Source organism: Telopea speciosissima, chromosome 7, assembly GCF_018873765.1.
Source record: "Telopea speciosissima isolate NSW1024214 ecotype Mountain lineage chromosome 7, Tspe_v1, whole genome shotgun sequence".
Lineage (NCBI taxonomy): Eukaryota > Viridiplantae > Streptophyta > Magnoliopsida > Proteales > Proteaceae > Telopea > Telopea speciosissima.
The window spans coordinates 13,228,934-13,246,599 of record NC_057922.1 but is presented as its reverse complement, the minus strand read 5'-3'; the positions used below and the strand labels follow the sequence as shown (position 1 = coordinate 13,246,599).

At 38.2% G+C, this 17,666-nt stretch overlaps 1 protein-coding gene across 3 annotated transcripts in view; it reads left to right on the top strand.

The window, feature by feature from the left end:
• Positions 1 to 17,666, top strand: part of LOC122667190 (villin-4) — a 53,137-nt gene that overhangs the window by 24,733 nt on the left and 10,738 nt on the right. For all 3 annotated transcript variants that reach the window (XM_043863420.1, XM_043863421.1, XM_043863419.1), the window contains 5 exons: positions 4,393 to 4,521; positions 12,571 to 12,718; positions 12,843 to 12,853; positions 17,028 to 17,168; positions 17,486 to 17,611. In XM_043863420.1, coding sequence (XP_043719355.1) covers positions 4,393 to 4,521; positions 12,571 to 12,718; positions 12,843 to 12,853; positions 17,028 to 17,168; positions 17,486 to 17,611 — 555 coding nt within the window. The remainder of the gene's footprint in view (positions 1 to 4,392; positions 4,522 to 12,570; positions 12,719 to 12,842; positions 12,854 to 17,027; positions 17,169 to 17,485; positions 17,612 to 17,666) is intronic.

Genomic DNA, 17,666 nt, shown 5'->3' with positions numbered 1-17,666 from the left:
ACAGTTATATTCTGACCTATGGATCATAGACAGGGTTAAACAGTAACCAGTAGCAATAATAGCAAGTTCAAGAACTTACCAGTACTAACAGAATAAGACTGTTGAACCTTTATTATCAAAATCAGATTTTGAAAACTGAAATCCAAAGAACATCTAATGCGATTTCTAAATATATATTCAGATTTGAAAAACTTAATTCAAAACTCAGGGTATCAAAAAGTTTTAGTTGCTGAAGGAACTGACAAAAAAGGTCACAGATTGGATCTTAAATCAAAGAACAGACGCATAAGAATTGCGACTGTAGAAAATAAAACAGATCTGAATATCCAGTGAAATCCAAGGGAATAATATCAATTCAATCCAATAACTTACGCATTAAAATAAGATTAATCACTGACCTGTTGGCAGAAACTAAACACTGAAGGAGAAGAGTAGAAGAAGATGATATAAAGGAAGGATATGACCGGAGCATCTCACTGAAGCCTCGGTCAGCATTCCACTGATCAACCCAGAATCTTACCAGGCAGCAACTGCATCCCACAGGCCATGTTGGAAGAATAAAGCTTTATTCAAAATTATAAAAACCGTGGGAGGTTCTTTAGCCTTCATCTTTCAATAGAAAACTTAAAACATATTACAATAGGTTTAAGAAGTAAAAAAAAAAAACAATGTAGGAAATGTCCTCTTAGAGGATTTCTCCCAAGTAAAACTCTATCTAAAATAAATAGGTATATTAGGTGTCCCACAAAGTTAGAACTCTATCCGTAGTAAGAAAAGAGTTTTAATCAAACAAGGCTCTATCCAACCTGCAAGGAAAGATAAGCAAGAAAATAATAAAAGAAAACATTGAATCTAAACTAAGAAAGTAATTCCCGTATTCTTACCTTCTACCCATATTTTAGGCCCATTAAAGTGACTCATTACAGTGAATGAATGAATACCCCATTGGGCCAAAGCATAGTTGTCAAGGCCATGCCTAGGCGTCCAGGCGCCTTGGTTGCCTTGGGTCACCCAGTCTCTGTGACGACTGGGTGACCAAAGGCCCAACTCAGTGTTTAATCTGCATCACTAGATTTCAAGTTATAGAAAAATTCTATTGAGTAGAAAACAGAAAACATTTCAGAACAGCAGAATTGATGGAAGATTTTAAAGAACTTTAAACAGAATTCGGTTAAAGTATGTAATCAGTCAGTAAACAGCAATCTGAAAACCAGAATCAGTAAACAAATCCAAATCTGAAGTTTAGCAGAATTTGATGCTAATGACTAATGAGGAAACCAGATTTCGATTAGAACTTGAAAATCTTAAAACAGAAACTAAACTAGAAACTAGAATAGTAAACTGAAATCAGAATAGGAGAGATTAAGAACTAGCTTCGAATCAGCAACTGATGTTCTAGTTAATGGCAACCTGAAACTTGGAAAAAATAGGGGAACTGCAGATTAGTAGAAGTAATAATTGAAGTAGGAAAAAGATGAATAATAGAAGAGAAGAGGGAGGAAAGATCACACCTGAGAAGAAAGATGAACAGAACTAGGAGGAGGAGAGAGATCAGATCTGGAATACGAATCCATACATGCACAGCTCAACAGCTCCAAAACTCTTGAAAGAACTCAAAATTCTTTACTCAAAACATGTCCAATTGATGGGGGAGGATGTATACATGAATACAATCCTTTAAATTTCCAGACTGACTTCTAAATGGGCTCCTAATCACTCTCACACACTGACTTAAAGTAAATAAACTCAAAACAGAACTTTTAAAAACTATTAAGTATCTTAATCTAACTCAAATACTTCACTACTAATCTTGTATACTAAAGTTTATTCCCACTTTGTGGACTTATAAATAAGGTCTGTTACCATGAAACCCAAAGAAATAAAAAGTCCAACCTAAAATATAATTACCTAAAGCTTGTTGTTAACCCATTGGACTGCCACCGGCACCTTGTGGTCCTCCCAAGCGTGCACCTAGGTCTCCATATGGGATGTTGTTGATCCAACCATTCGAATGCAATTGCACCAATCTCTTCCATGGCCACTCTTTTCATAAGCCCAGATCAAATTTAAAAGCTAGTATTTCAGCCCAATTAGAATTCCATTCCCTAGTGCGCCCAGAATAAGCACTAACTTCCTTACACTACATAATCGACCATTCTGTTCTTCATGGATGCACCAAAAACAAGCCAATAATACCCCCTATCATTAAAGCTTTCCTCTATGAAGAATCCGACTTAATATCGAGTTTTCCACTCCCCAGGAAATCCTAATCCATATGAAATACCTTCAGAAAATACCTAATGTAGTCCTAGATAGGTAGGAGACCTACTAGGAGCCAGACAGCAGGATCAATCGCAAAAGGGGTTGCTGGTTCAAATGGACAGCACTAGGATTTAGGTTAATTCTAGGGTTTAGGATGAGAATTTGGTAATGGGTCTTATATGGCTTTAATATGCAGGTCTAGGGGATTATTATGGGATAAAAATAATTAAATTTGGGAAAGTTTTAAAATTCTGCAATTCTGGACAGAATTGAGTTGCAGGTTTTGGGTTTTAATGGAGTGGAGGAACGAAGGGGTTATAATGGAGACTAAGGGCTAGGTTTAAGGTCGAGTGTAGGGAAAGGTGTGGGGGATATAGGGTGGAAGTAGGGTTCGAAATTGATGGCTAAATCTGGAGTTATGAGGGAGTCCTAGTTGAGATAGGAGTTGCAGGTTTAATGGAGAATTAGGGTTTGATGGATGGAGGGGTGTGTGGATTAGGTTAGAGGATGAAGAGGGGAAGGATATATGCAGGAAATTAAAATTACTTACTGGTTTGATCTCCTTCAAAGGCAGCAGCAGCAGCTTGAAGAAGCTCGATTGAATAAGAAGAAGGACCTCCCGATCTACAAGATGCAAGGAGTTGATCGGAGTCCACCAATCCCTTCACCTTGATATTACCCACAAGGTAGCCTTGATATTACTCACAAGGTTCACTCAACAGAGCAGAGCAGCAGTTATGGCAGCAAACAAAAGCTTTTTCATTAATTAAATTCGTATCCAATGCTGGCCTCCCTTACAAACTTATATAGAAGATTCAAAAATAGACTTAGACACTAAAAAGGAATGGCTTAACCTTTTCCCTAACCTATTAGGTAACTTAAACCAACTAGGAAACTAAAATACTAAAAGAAATAGACTCCAAACATGGTTGGACTTATAGAGTCCTAATCCAGCCCAACTTACATCACATGACCACTTAAGTTGTCACATGACCACTTAACCAAGTCACATGATCACTTAAATTGAACCAATTGGATGCAACCAATTTGAACCGGTTCAATTAAAAAACATAAAAATAAACTAAGTATTAGGCTAATCCCGTATGCAACCTATATACCGCTAGTTTAGGCTCATTAAAGTGGCTTAATATATAGAAAACCCTTGGGAACAAAGGCACAACATGTATATAACCCAACCCTAGGCCTATTTCTAGAAATAAGCCCTATTTGGTGATGAATTTGCATCAATACCAGCCTATCAAAAGAACAATAAAGGAACATGTGGTCAACAGATTCACCTTCCTCATTGCATACAAGACAAATGTGGGGCATAAGAAACCATTTTGGCCTCGTCTTTCAATACGAGTCACAAGTTAGCACTTCTTAACGAGTAGTGATTTCCCAATCCAATGCCCTTACGTTTCAGTTGGACTTTGGGCTTCAAAAGCACCTTGTAAGGAAAGAATACACAAAGCAATAAATTCTTTTTGCCCATGTGAGAAGGTGAAAGGAAAACTTCCTGGATTTTCTTAATGAGCTCATGCACCATTGAAATCTCCTTACCCTAAACTTTGTGGTAACAGATGTCGCCATCGGAAAGTTCTTAGCATTAGAGATGGAATAAAGTCTTGGGTATATGACCTTAAAAGGGGTATCACCTCACTTAAGTCTTTTCAAGATCTTACCCTCTCTCCTTTTCCTCTCTTTCATGTTCTTATGCAGATGCTCCCTTAATTTGAAGCCAGTATGGCAACCAAAGGTGACCCCACCTCTTTTTTTTTTGTGGTCATGTGCATGCTATCGCAGTTGCTGTCATCAAGTAATGCAATGCCTTATATCTTGTCAAACATTTGTAACCAAACATGGTGAATTTTTATGTTAACCCCCTGAATTAGTGGTGAGTTTTGTAACTCTGAGATAATATTTCATTCCTGTGTCATTTGATAATTGTCTATGGAACATATAGCTTATCCTTGTGAAACAAATTGATTGTCTGTGAAACATAATAATGTCATTGTCATATATCCTAGTGAAAAAAATTGGTTCAAATTGATCTCAACCTTACCATGCCAAACACATTATATTATAAAAAAAAATTGTTTTTCTTACATCCCATCTTATTTCAAACAGGTGGCATCATCTTTGAATTCTGCTTACTGTTACATATTAGTTAGCGATCCCACCGTCTTCACATGGTCTGGAAGCCTAAGTACTCCAGAGGACCAGGAGCTTGTTGAGAGACAGCTAGATCTGATAAAGGTTCATTCTTTATAATGGCTGTTTCCCTTTTAAACATTTCAAATGAAATTTATACATTTTTTCTGCTATTTTACCTGTTGTCTGTTCTATTATTTGAATTAATTTATGGATGGAGTTGGAATTACTGAATAGACCTCTTTTTGCATATTTTAGTGTCACTCTAAAATCATATTTGATTGTCTAGCGAAATTATTCAATGTCCATTCTACTTTTAGGGCATCTAGGAAATCAATTTTCTTGCCTTTTTTAATCATTACTACGATAACATCTCTGAGGGAAGGCTCTTTCTTGAGTAGGAAATTCTTTTTCCAACTTCTTTTACTTTTGGGTACTTTATATCTTTAATATCATGGGATTCTGTTATGCTTCATTGCCCCTTAATGTTATGTGGTTATGTGTTAAAATCAGTCAATAGGTGAGGACATGAGGTTATTGAGTATTTAATTTGTAGGGTATATCTTCCAAGGAGATCTAACAGAGAAAAATATTAGGCGTTGATGGTTTTGAGTTCTTTTACTCTCTCTATCTCTTTCTTTTCTCTCTCATGCAATCCTAGTGCACTGTGCGTTATCAATGCAACTATATTTCCAACAGCATGTTAGTATTTTTCAAGCTGTGTTGGTCCGGATCTAATAGTGATCAAGGAACATTTTGAAAAGCATATTATCATACTTTGTTTTTTATTCCTTCTTTGGGTAAAAAAGCTAAGGAGTTGGACGAGTTTAAAGTGTGGTATACGGGAGATCAAAGTAATAGAGGTGGAGTGGGCATAGTAGTGGAAGCTCTAAAGAATGATGTGGTGGATGTTAAAAGACTTGGAGATGGGAATATATCCATCAAACTTATGTTGGAGAAAGAGGTAGTCAATATTATTAGTGCCTACGCACCCCAAGTAGGATTGGACAAAAGTAGTAAGTTACAATTCTGGGAACACATGGATGGATTAGTGCAAGGTTGTAGTCGAGGAGAAATATTATTATAGGGGGTGATCTGAATGGACATGTTGGGAGAGATCGTAGAGGCTATGAAGGCATTCATGGAGGTTATGGATTTGAAGAGAGGAATGAGGAGGGTATCTCAGTTTTGGATTTTGTGGACATAGATTGGAAGTAATGGATATATGTCTCATTACACAGGATCGTAAGATAGGGGCTTATTAGCCCTATGTAAGGTGGTGGAGCTTAAAAAGGAGACCCCTTGAAGTCATTTACTGACAAAGTGATCAAACACGGAAATTGGGACATCGAGGGAGACACGAATCCGATGCGGAATGAGATTTCTATGTGTATAAAGAAGGTTGCTAAAGAGGCCCTGCGGGAATCGAAAGGAAAACGTCATTCCCTAAGGGATACTTGGTCTTGGGATGATGAGGTCCTAGCAACCATTAAAACTAAGAAAGGTAGTTTTAAATCATGGCAAAGGATTGAGGATGTAGAAGATTTAAAAAGGGTATAAATCTGCCACAAATGAAGCTAAGAAAATTGTGGGGAAAGTAAGGGTGAAGAAATATGAAGAGCTCTATAATAATCTGAGCATAAAGGAGGGGGGAAAAACTATCTTTAAGATAGCTAGAATGAGGGAAAGGATTAGTAGAGATTCCGACCATGTTAGATGTATTAAAAGTGAAGATGGTAGATTCTAATAAAGGATGAGGACATCAAGGAGAGATGGAAAGGTTATTTCTACAGCATACTTAATGAAGACATTCTGAGTTGTAGTGGACCAGAAGAAGGCATTATGCATCAAAACACCACCTGTTGTAGGTATATACGTAAAATTAGGGTTTTTTAAGAGCTTAGGAATTTGTGGCATATCTTGGCTAACCAAACTATTTAATAAGACCACGGGCACTAGGAAAATGCCAGATGAATGGAGGAGAAGCATTGTGGTCCTGATTTTCCAAAAGAAAGGCGATGTCCATAAGTTGTAATAACTATAAAGACCATAAAACTAATGAGTCATACTAGGGCTGCAGCAGGGTCAGGTTGGGGCTGGGCTGACCCTTATTGGCCCTGACAATGAAGAACCTTAGGTATGAGGAGTACTATCTGGGCCTTTGAACTGACTAAGCCGCCAAATTGGTTGGTTGATCAGAACTCAGTAACTCAAATAAAGGATTTACCAATTACAAAGGCAAAAATATAAGCACTCAAACATCTGCCAAAAAAGATAAACGTACCTCATGACCTCCCTTGGGACTAGAATATGTATAGAATACCATAGGCCTTGAGATACCATATCAGAATTCAACAGGAACAGTTGAAATTGAATTTGTGGTTCAACTCTTTCAGGAAAGGGGGAAGGGAAATGCAGGGGCTGGGTCAGATCGGGAAGAGGAAGAAGAAGAAGAAGAAAAAGAAGGCAGGGTTGGGTTCTGCCCAAGGCCTCAACCCTGGCCCGGCCCAGCCTTAACCCGCCCTCAGGGCCAAGAGATTGAAAAAGCTTATGAAGCCCCTAGAGATTTAATTTGCGTGCTAGGGAAAAGAAGTGTTTCAAGTAAATATGTGGACATAATTAAAGATATGTATGATGGTGTGGTGACTAGTGTAAGAACCATGGGGGGTCAAGGTAGTTAATTCCCAATTACAATTGGGTTACATCAAGGATCAGCTTTAAGCCCTTATTTGTTTGCGCTTATCATGGATGATTTAACCTGAGGCATCCAAGATGAAGTTCGTTGGTCTATGTTTTTTGCTGACGAATTTTTTTTTTTTGGGTGAATAAGTAATTCATTACCAAGAGAAAAGAAGGAAACAGGGTGGCCTAAATCCAGGGAAGAAGAAAAAATACAGGACTACAACATAACAAATGAAAACCCAATCTTCAAGGGGAGGAGGGCTGCAGATAGGAGAGAGGGAAGACCCCAAGACACAAGTCACACAACAATATGCTTCTTCCTTGGAGAGTCAGTACAACGAGAATAGACAGAAGATAACTTGCTCTTGATGTCAAAGGAGATTGAGTCCCAAATCTGCTTGAAAGGTCTTGATCTGAAAGTCCATTTCTTATTTTTGCTCCATCCAAATCTGATTGATGGTGGAAGCAAAGGTATTTACTTGCTAAATCACAGATTGAAGAACCGGCGAAGGACATGTCTACCCAAATCTATTATCTCTGAAAAGGAATGATCCTTCTATTTCTTGGCCAACATTTAGCTAGTACCCCTTTCCAAATAGAAGAGGAGAGGGGCAAGCAAAGAAGAGATGATCCATGTCTTCCACATCATTCCAACAAAGTCAGCAATAGGGAAAGACAACAATTTGATGATGGATGAGGAAGGACTGCGTCTGGAGGTAGTTGGACAGGGTTTGTCAAACTGTAAAACTGTGACAGGGGATATGGTATTTAAACCAGACTAGGTTGCACCAAAGATTTATGGGCCCCAAAGGACGAATGAAATCCAAGCCCCATTTTGAAGCTGAAGAGACCCGAAGAGGATGGCACCCAGGAAACAACGTCACCCCTACCTTGAGGCCCTCTACCAATGGTGGGTAAGGTATTCCACACAGCTGAGAGCATGGGATATGAAGAAACCGGAGGAGCCCAATCACCAAGGGAAATGATGTCAGCAACCATATATTGTTTGAGAGCCCCAAACTATATATGGCTCTAGCATTGACTGAGTGAAGGACTCCCATAGGGTGCCAATGATCCAATCAGAGAGAGGTGGAGGCACCATCGACAATATGGATGGATATGGCACCGATAGTAATAGGACGAAGCATCAGAATATTGCGCCAAACCCAAGATGCATTAGATGAAGTAGGAGCAGTCCAAATAGAGTCAGAATAGAGGAAACCCAAGTAGGCTCAATCAACCTAAATACTTTTTTTCTAGTCACAAGGTTCCAGATCAGGTTGATAATGCCGGCTGAGTTGACTTATTTGATTCTTCTCACATCAAGGCCTCCCTCCTCCTTGGGAAGGCAGACAGCAGCCTAGCTGATGGGGTGAAGAAATCTAGAGGTGTCCGCTCCTTTCCAAAGGAAGTCCGACATAAGAGACTATATCTTTGATGTTGGACTAAGGAAGGCCAAAAATACCTGACCAATACATGTAGGAAGACTCGAGAACTGATCTGATAAGAACCAATCAGCCTACATAGGAGAGGAGCTTGCCTTTCTAGAGTTGAAGTTTCTTCTGAATGAGATCTAACATGGGAGTACAATGGTGAGTTGACAATCTGGCGGGGATAAGAGGCAAGCCCAAATATTTGACCAAAGATGCCCAATGGGAAACCCTATCTTCTCAAGAAGGCTAGCTTTGTACACATCAGAGACACCACCCAAAAACAAGAGAGATTTCTCTAGGTTTATACGGAGACCCAAAAGGTCTTCAAAGAGATGTAAACAAGACATATGGTCTCGAGAGATGCAATGGAAGCTTTAAAAATATCATAAGGTCATCCACAAAGGCCAAGTGGGAGATCTTGAGAGCCTTACACTTTGGGATAGGACAGATGAGCTGTTGATCTGTGCAAGTTTGGAGACTTCTAGAGAGGACTTCCCGAGAGAGGGCATCCCTGACGGATTCCTACAGAGGAGGCAAAATACCCCACTGGATTGACGTTGACCAAAACTGAGAAGGATGGAGTTGAGATACAGTGAGGAATCCAATTTACTAGCACAAGAGGGAAAGCCATCTTAAGCATGACTTTTTGGATGAAGTCCCACCTCAAGGAGTCAAATCCTTTATGGATGTCAATCTTCATGAGGGCTATGGGGGGATTTTCTATCAAAACCTCATATGATCTCATTGCAAAGGAGAATATTATTCGAGATGCTTCTGCCAGCTATGAAAACTGACTGGTTATCACTTACAAGCAAGTCGACCACTAATTTTGACCTATTAGCAAGAACCTTGGCAATAAGCTTGTACAGAAGATTGCATAGGGAGAGGAACTGAAATCTGACATAACTAAGGTGCCTTCCTTCTTGGGGATGAGATAGAGGAACTGAAATCTGACATAACTAGGATTGTTAAAGAAGCTCTTGATGGCCCAGATAAGGTCTTCTTTAATGATATCCCAGGAGGAGGAGAAGGATCCCATACCGAAGCCACCAAAACGAGGGGATCTGTTAGCCTTGTGGGAATGGACAACAACAACAATTTCATCCTCTGGAGGGAGTTGATGAGATGAATGGGGATGAACTTGTTGAGCAGGTTGTTAGGGATAGGACCAGAGGAAACTTAAGAAGTCTTGAACAAATTCTTGAAACTATTAGCAGCCTCTGATTTGATGTTCTCTACACTGTGGAGGAAGGACCCATCTGCTGCTACAAACATGGGAATGGAATTGGAGTTTGTTCTTGACTTTAATGATCTGTGGAACTAAGCTGAATTGGTATCTCCAAGCTCTTACCATTTTACTTTTGATTTTTGCCTTAGGAAACTTTCTCTTGAGCAAGCAGAGAGGAGAGGACTGAAGATGCTGATTTTTCTTCTTCCTCCAATTGAACATTGAGAGTATCTGTTTGGAGACTTATCTAGATGGCCGGAAGTTATCTCTACAATCTTTAACCTACAAGGATATATTCCCAAATGTGTTGGAGTTCCAAACTTTTGGGGCGCATTTCACATTCTTGAGTTTTCTAGCAAAGGCAATGAGAGGGGACGAAAAAGCTTGAACTAGCTTATCCCAAGTAGTTTTGCCTACTCAGGGTGGGAGGACCATATATCAAAAAATTTGAAAGGTTTGGAGCCAAAGGAGATGACAGTTTGAACAAGAAGGGTTACGAGGCAATGGTCAGAATACCAGGGGAGTCAAAGGTGGCATTGTCCAAGACCCTATGAAGTATCAAGCTTGCAAGCAATACGGGATTCACCATGCCTTCTATTGTGCCAAAGTGAGACTGAAACCTGACCATGTCAGGTCATTCACACCAATGTCTTCTATACAGTCATTGAATGCTTTAACATATGCCATATCTAACTAGTCACCACCTTGTTTTTCATGACCAGAGTGAACGACATTGAAGTCTCCCCCCAAGGCCCAGGGAAGAGACCCAACCTGGTTGGCAAGTCAACAAAGATCATTACAAAGAATGCTTCTCTCAAAGGAACTATTAGAATCATACGTATCAATGAACAAGAAGCTGGAATTTTCAAGGTTGTCAGTAAACTTTAGGTGGAGGAGCTGGGAGGTGGAGAAGCTGGAATCATTTTCTTTATCTGATGATATTGTTCTAATGGATGAGACAAAAGCAGGAATTAATGCCAAACTGGATTTATGGAGATCAACCTTGGAATCAAAAGGTTTTAAGATAACTAGAACGAAGACGGAGTATATGGTGTGTAACTTTAGTAACTCCAAGACAAAAAATGAGGGGGTGGAAATTGATGAGATGGAAATTCCACAAAGTGATTATTTTAGGTATTTGGGATCAACCATAAGTAAAGAAGGTGGTATAGAAATGGTGTTTCTCTGAGAATTAAAGTAGGATGGCTGAAGTGGAGAGGTGCATCCGAAGTTCTATGTGATCAATGGATTCCATGGAAAATTTTATTAGATTGTCAGACGACCAGGCATGATGTATGGTGCAGAATGTTGGGTAGTTAAGAAGCTTCATATAGATAAGCTAAGTGTAGCGGAGGTGAGGATGTTGAGATGGACTTGTTGCAAAACTAGGAAGGATAAAATAAGGAATGGCCATATTAGAACTGATTTGGGAGTAGCCCCGATTCAGGATAAGCTACTAGAAATTCATTTGAAGTGGCATGGCCATGTTCGGCGGAGGCCTTGGGATGCTCTAGTCCGGAGGAGTGGCTTGATTCAGATTGAATGTACTAAAAGTCTAAAAGAGCTAGGGGTGGGGCCTAAAATGACCCTAGGAGAAATGGTGAGGAAAGGCATGCATTGCTTAGGTCTTGTTTCAAGTATGATCTTGAATAAAGCTGATTGGAGGGCTAAGGCTGTTGTTGTTGTTGTTGCTATATTCTTTCTTTTTACTATTAATATAATACTTTGTCTTTGCAAGGATCCATGTAACCGATCCCATTTAGTTGGGATAAGGCTGAGTTTTTGTTGTTGTTGTTTTATTCCTTCTTTATTAGGAATAGGATGACAACCCTTTTCGATCGGTGAAATGATATTTTCTAGCTTGAGTGTGTCCATTAGTTGCACAAGAGGTGTACCCAGACTATGCAACCATGTGACCAGTTAATAGCATCGTCTCTTCTGATTTAGACTAATTTGTTAAGTTGTTAACTAGTAATCTAGTTTAAAGGGAATATACGATAGAAAATTAATTTGGCTGCTGTTATCTTTTCATTGACTTGGATAAATTTCCAGCTCATCTCTTTCATGCAGTACCACCTTCTTTTAAAGGGACCAACAATCCAAATTTGAAAGACTGTATCAGTTCTAAACATAACAAATAAATTGAGACTAACACAAGAAGATCCTAAAGTTTGGTATTTTTAATAGCCTATATCCTCCCTGAGGATCTTTAGTTGCAAAATATTAAAATTCTAATCCATGACTATACTAGTATACTAAAATAGACAAGATTCCCAGGAGAAAATATTCCTGAGAGAACATCTCATTATTAGGAGCATCTTATTTGAGGAACCTTTTTTTTGGCCTCCTATTTCCAAAATTGGCTACTACAGCACTGCAGGCTTTTGTCATTTTGTCCTGGATCATGCGATTAGATAGTTAGAAGGGTTTTTATATTTTTATATTTTTTGGCGGGGTTGTAGGCTTGGGCTAGTTAGAAGCTAACTAGTACTTGTACCTTCTGAAATGTACCCTGTACAAACTAATAGTGAAATTCCCTTCTCTCTTGGATTGATTGTATGGGGCAGGGTGTTTATGGGTGTGTGAGGTGTTGGGGGGGGGAGGGTGGGGGTGCATGTTTGGGTGTATGTCGGTGGAGTTACTGGATATTCTACTGGATTTTTGCAATTAGGTTTGTTTTCTATTCTGTAGTGTACACATGATTGTTCTTAATGCTTTCATCTCATCACTCCATATAAAACACACTGTTTCATCATGTTCTTATCCATCTCTACTGTCATGCAATACCAATATGCTTTCAATTTTTTGCAGCCCAATGTGCAGTCAAAACCACAAAAAGAAGGCTCTGAATCTGAACAATTTTGGAGTTTGCTTGGAGGTAAATCTGAGTACCCCAGCCACAAGATTGCAAGAGATGCTGAAAGTGATCCTCATTTATTCTCTTGCACTTTCTCGAAAGGTAAAGGAAATTTATATTACCTTCCTTTTCTTTCCAGTGCTTTTACTATATTTAATGTTCTGTATGACTGACATACTTTGTGTTATCTGAAACAAACCGTGCCAAAATGCTCGTTGGTCTGCAGGTGATTTGAAGGTGCGTAGTTTTGAGTTCTTTTTACCCATTTTGTTATGCAAACATGAGAGTATCATCAATTATAATTTTGGTAATGTGTTCAACAGATCAGAGTGGGGTTGACACTATACCAATAAATATTTCTTCTTATATCTATCAACAATGAAACATTTCCTCTTTAATTATGATCAGTTGATGCAGAGTAGAAAGGAGATTTTTTTTGGTCTATCCTAATCTACTAACTAAAAAGGGAAGGCTAAGACAAGCCAACAGAACCTACAACTACCAAGGGGGAGGGGGGAGAGGGAAAGGGTGTCATTTTAATTGCACAAATGTGACCAGGAGAGTCGAACCCTTGACCTCCTGGGGGCATGCACTCCAACTGGCAAGCCTCCAACCAACTGAGCTAGCGGCTGTTCAAATCCAAAGAAGAAAAGCAAGATTTTAGATTTCGAAATACTAAGGGGAAGTAGAAGAATATAATCAAATGAACTTGAAACATAGCAAATTTAAGTTGATTAGGAGACTAGGTAAAAACTTAGATTAATGGTCATCAATTTTTATGAATCACTAGACAATGTAAAAATTTAATGAAAAATATTTTGTGGCACTGTGGCACTGTTTTTGGTTTTAAGATTTCTAATTAGCCTTGTGTTCTGGGATCGAGTAACTTCAGTGGCATTTTTGTGGCGGTTGTGAGTCTCTGCTTTAAAGATTAAGTTTGTCATGTTGTGTCCAACTAGAAGGGTCCAGCATAGTGTTTTCCATTTGCTGTGAGGTCCAAACTGACCAATATTCACATCTCAACTGTATTTCTTTTCACTGAAATTAATATTACAGTCAGTGGTCCAATGCTTTATTACAGTCTGTACTATCCGAATGGTCTGGCAGTTGGAACTTGGAACCGGATAATTTGTTGAACATTCACTGGTCTTTCCAGACCACCTGTGATGCAGATAATCACACAAGTGGGATTATTTCAGGGTAAATAAGCCTTGGTTTGGGTTTCACATTTGTTAGGCTTTTATTCTATTAAGTTTTCAATGTAATGGGCCACTTTAGTGGGGCTAATATGGGTAGGAGCTAGGACCATGAGAGTAGTAAAGTTGGATTATTTTAGTCCAAATTTGGGGATTGTTTGAGTCCTTTTAAGGTTCAAGTTATCTTAGTCCAGTTCTGGAATTATTGGGAACTTGAGTCCAGATTTTATTCTAAGTTTACATTCTGTTTTTATAGTCCCAGTTTGAGTGGGAGTGTCAAATACGTCTGATTTTACTGCTCCAAGTAGTAGTCTGAGTTCCAAAGCAGTTTAGGACTGTTAGAAAGAGAATCGGTTTATAAATTCTATTTGTACATGTGTTGTGGCCTATGGCCTCAGAAATGAATTTATGAAATAATAACTTCAGTTTTTCTGCAAGTACTGACTGTCCTTAAATTGGCAACTGTCCAAACAGTAGACTGTGGTCCAACCATCCAGTTTGACAGTCCTTATATGCATTGCTATTGAGGTTTCTTCCCTTGGTAGTTTTTGGAACATTTTTTAGAACTTGATGTAGTATTATAGCTGCTGGTATTCTTAATGATTTAAAAAAAAAAGGAAGAAGAAACCTCTGAGGGTAATATCAGACTGAGCCTAAACCATCAAGTCTGTTACAGGAAAACCACCACTTTTGAAATGTTTTGAAGGGGTTGATGTAAGACATAGAAAAACTAATCTCCAAGGTTTCAGTTCAATTGTACAAGTCTAGGTTGGGTATCAGAACCTGTAATCCATGGTTTCAAAGATTGATATCTGATCATCCGGATTGCCTGTTTATCGCATCAGTACCATAGTTGTCACGGACTCATGGCAACTAGGCAACCTAAGGCGTTGGAAGGGTGTCTTGCCTAGGCTCTAGGCATAAATGACTATATATTACAATGATAATTTTATGTAATTATGCTTATATTCCGCATAGAAGCCATATCAATGCAATATATCATACTAGTAATAACCTAATAAGAAAAAACCAACATATAATAAATAAAGCATAGGATATAATAAAAGCATATTCACCAAAAAAAAAAAAAACAATAAACATAAAGCAACATAAACTAGTGAAATGTCAACGAGGAGTGCTATTGCCTTGGACCCAAGAAAGAGCCTGGACGCCTAGCCGGTGCCTTGGCAATTGTGAACAGTATATTCTGGAACAGTGTTTACTGTCTAATCTGGGATGGGAATGGATCGCCTATCTACGTTATTTTAATAATTTCTCTGTCTTGATCTTCTACTCAATTGGTCTTGGATCGTCCAGGTGCCGTTCCAGACCGGTATTGACCAGGAGCAATCCAAACTATGGTTCTGATCTTTAAATTCTTGCTGCAAGTAGATGATTATAGTTCCTAATCTTCCCCAACTTGTTGCTTCTACTCCACATTTAAATGTGAAGACTTTCTCCCTCTTCTTTTTCAAAATTTTCTCCTTTTCTTAAAACATAGTTCCTAAGGATTTCTCAATTTCTCAAGATTAATGCATTATTAACTCAACTACAATTTTTCCAATGTTTTCATCCTCTTTGTATGATTTCAACCACTTTGAATTGGTAACAAAGTCAAAGATGAAAATAGAAGTCCTATAATAGGAATCCTATTACCAACCTGTATATATTTAATGCCTAAACCACTCTATACCCTTCTGGAACTAACCAAAAATTGTAGAAAGAAAGGCAACTTGCTCGTCAGGAAAAGAAAGAATTTTTTCTCTCGTGATCAGGCCAAATTTTTATTTTTATAAAATTGCAAAGATACCTTCAATCTTCTTAATTTCAGTAAATGTGTAGCAGTAACTATGATACTTCCTTACCCCCTATCCTAGAAGACTATTCCCAAAGAGTAGAAGGTGTACTTGCTAAAGTGCTATCTTCATGCTTGTGTGGGGGAATTTGTCTCAAATCAAAGGGTAGAATGATTTTGTTTTGGAACAATTATGTAATGTTTGTTTTAACGTTATAGATACATTTACTTCCTCGAAATATCTTGCTCTATGGTTTGAACACAATGATTAACACCTCAAGTTTTACAGTCTTAAAGATCCTCCAGAGCATTTATGAAAATTTATTATGCAGATAAATTAGAGAAGTGAGCTTATTTTAGTTGAAATAATCTTTGGGTTGGGTTACATATGTGTTGGGCTTTTGGTCCAAGGAATTTTTGTTGTATAGGTCACTTTAATGAGTTTACATTGATTTATGTTAATTGCTTTGTTTTTTGATGAATATTTTTATATTATATCCTATACTTTGTTTATTATATGTTGGTTTTCTTATATTAGGTCAATACTAGCATAATTATATCATATTGTATTGATCTGGCATGATTGGCATCTATGTTGCATATAAGCATAATTATATAAATTTATCATTGCTATATTACATATAGTTATGGTGACATCAGCAACGCTCCTAGGTGACCAAGGCGCCCATCCAAAAAAATATGCCTGGACGCCCAAGTGTTGCCTAGGCGATGTCTTGAAAACTATGCTGTTTAGTGTTCTGATTAGGATCAAGTCTGAGATATGAGTTCGGAGTTCCTGATCTTAGTCTCTCTGAAGATCTGATTCTGATTCCTAAAGAATTCTAGTCAACAAAACTGTTCTCACTCCGCTACTTGTTTTCCTACTGTTACTCTGTTAGGACTATCTCTGTTCACTACTATTCTGACCTCATATTTCTGAGATCTCTCACCAGTAGATACCCCTCATCTAGAGGACCTTTTTGTGCTAATCAATTTCTCCTATTCTCTGTTAAATCTGAAGTTTCCTGATTATAGATGTAGTTTCATAGTATGCTCTATTAGTTCATATCCTATATTCTAAATACTAGTCTTAGTTAGATTTTTCTGGTTGGAGATTAGTCTACATTAGTTTTCTTACATTTATATACACTTCCATGCCATCTATTTGTATGCATTTACGTTTGTACGTTGATGATAATTAAATGTATAGCTTTAACTGCTATCTTCACCTCTCTTCTTTTTTTTGGGGGGGGGGGGGTGCGGTGGATAGAACTTTGTTCTCTGATTCAATGAGACGTTTTAAAAATTAAATAATCCTAAGAAACATGAAAATATCTTATTGCCTCCATTTTTCCTCTCATAGCAAACCCAGACAAACATTGACCCATGGCAGTTAGTCTAAGTCATGTTGCAATTGCAGGTTGCTGAGATATTCAACTTCAGCCAAGATGATTTGATGACAGAAGACATATTTATCCTGGATTGTCGTTCAGATATCTTTGTTTGGGTTGGGCAACAGGTGGACTCCACGAACAGGTCACAAGCTTTGACTATTGGTGAGGTATGGTTTATTGCTCCAGTCACAATACTCCAGTGGATTTAGTTTTAAGTATGAATTGGCTGATCATAACTATATTATGACTAAAGTTGACGTGGGATGCTACTGAAACCATAAGACTGTTGAAAACATGTTTACTTAGCCTATTCTTTCAACCATAATCAAACTTACCTCAGTCCTTGACCTGGTTTCCCATTGCTAAATTATTGAAGTGTCCAATTAACCATGGTTTGAAGAATATATCAACCATTAGTTATGATCTGTGTATTTCCAAAATAATTTCTTGATCAGGTTCTTAATTCTTTCTTCTTATTTCACAGAAATTCCTTGAACATGATTTTCTTCTGGAAAAGTTATCTCTTGAAGCTCCAATTTATATTGTCATGGAAGGAAGTGAGCCACCCTTCTTCACACGTTTCTTCTCATGGGACTCTGCCAAGTCTGCAGTAAGTATTATCTAATCATGAAACTCATATGACCAATCATTAGGTGTATCTTAAT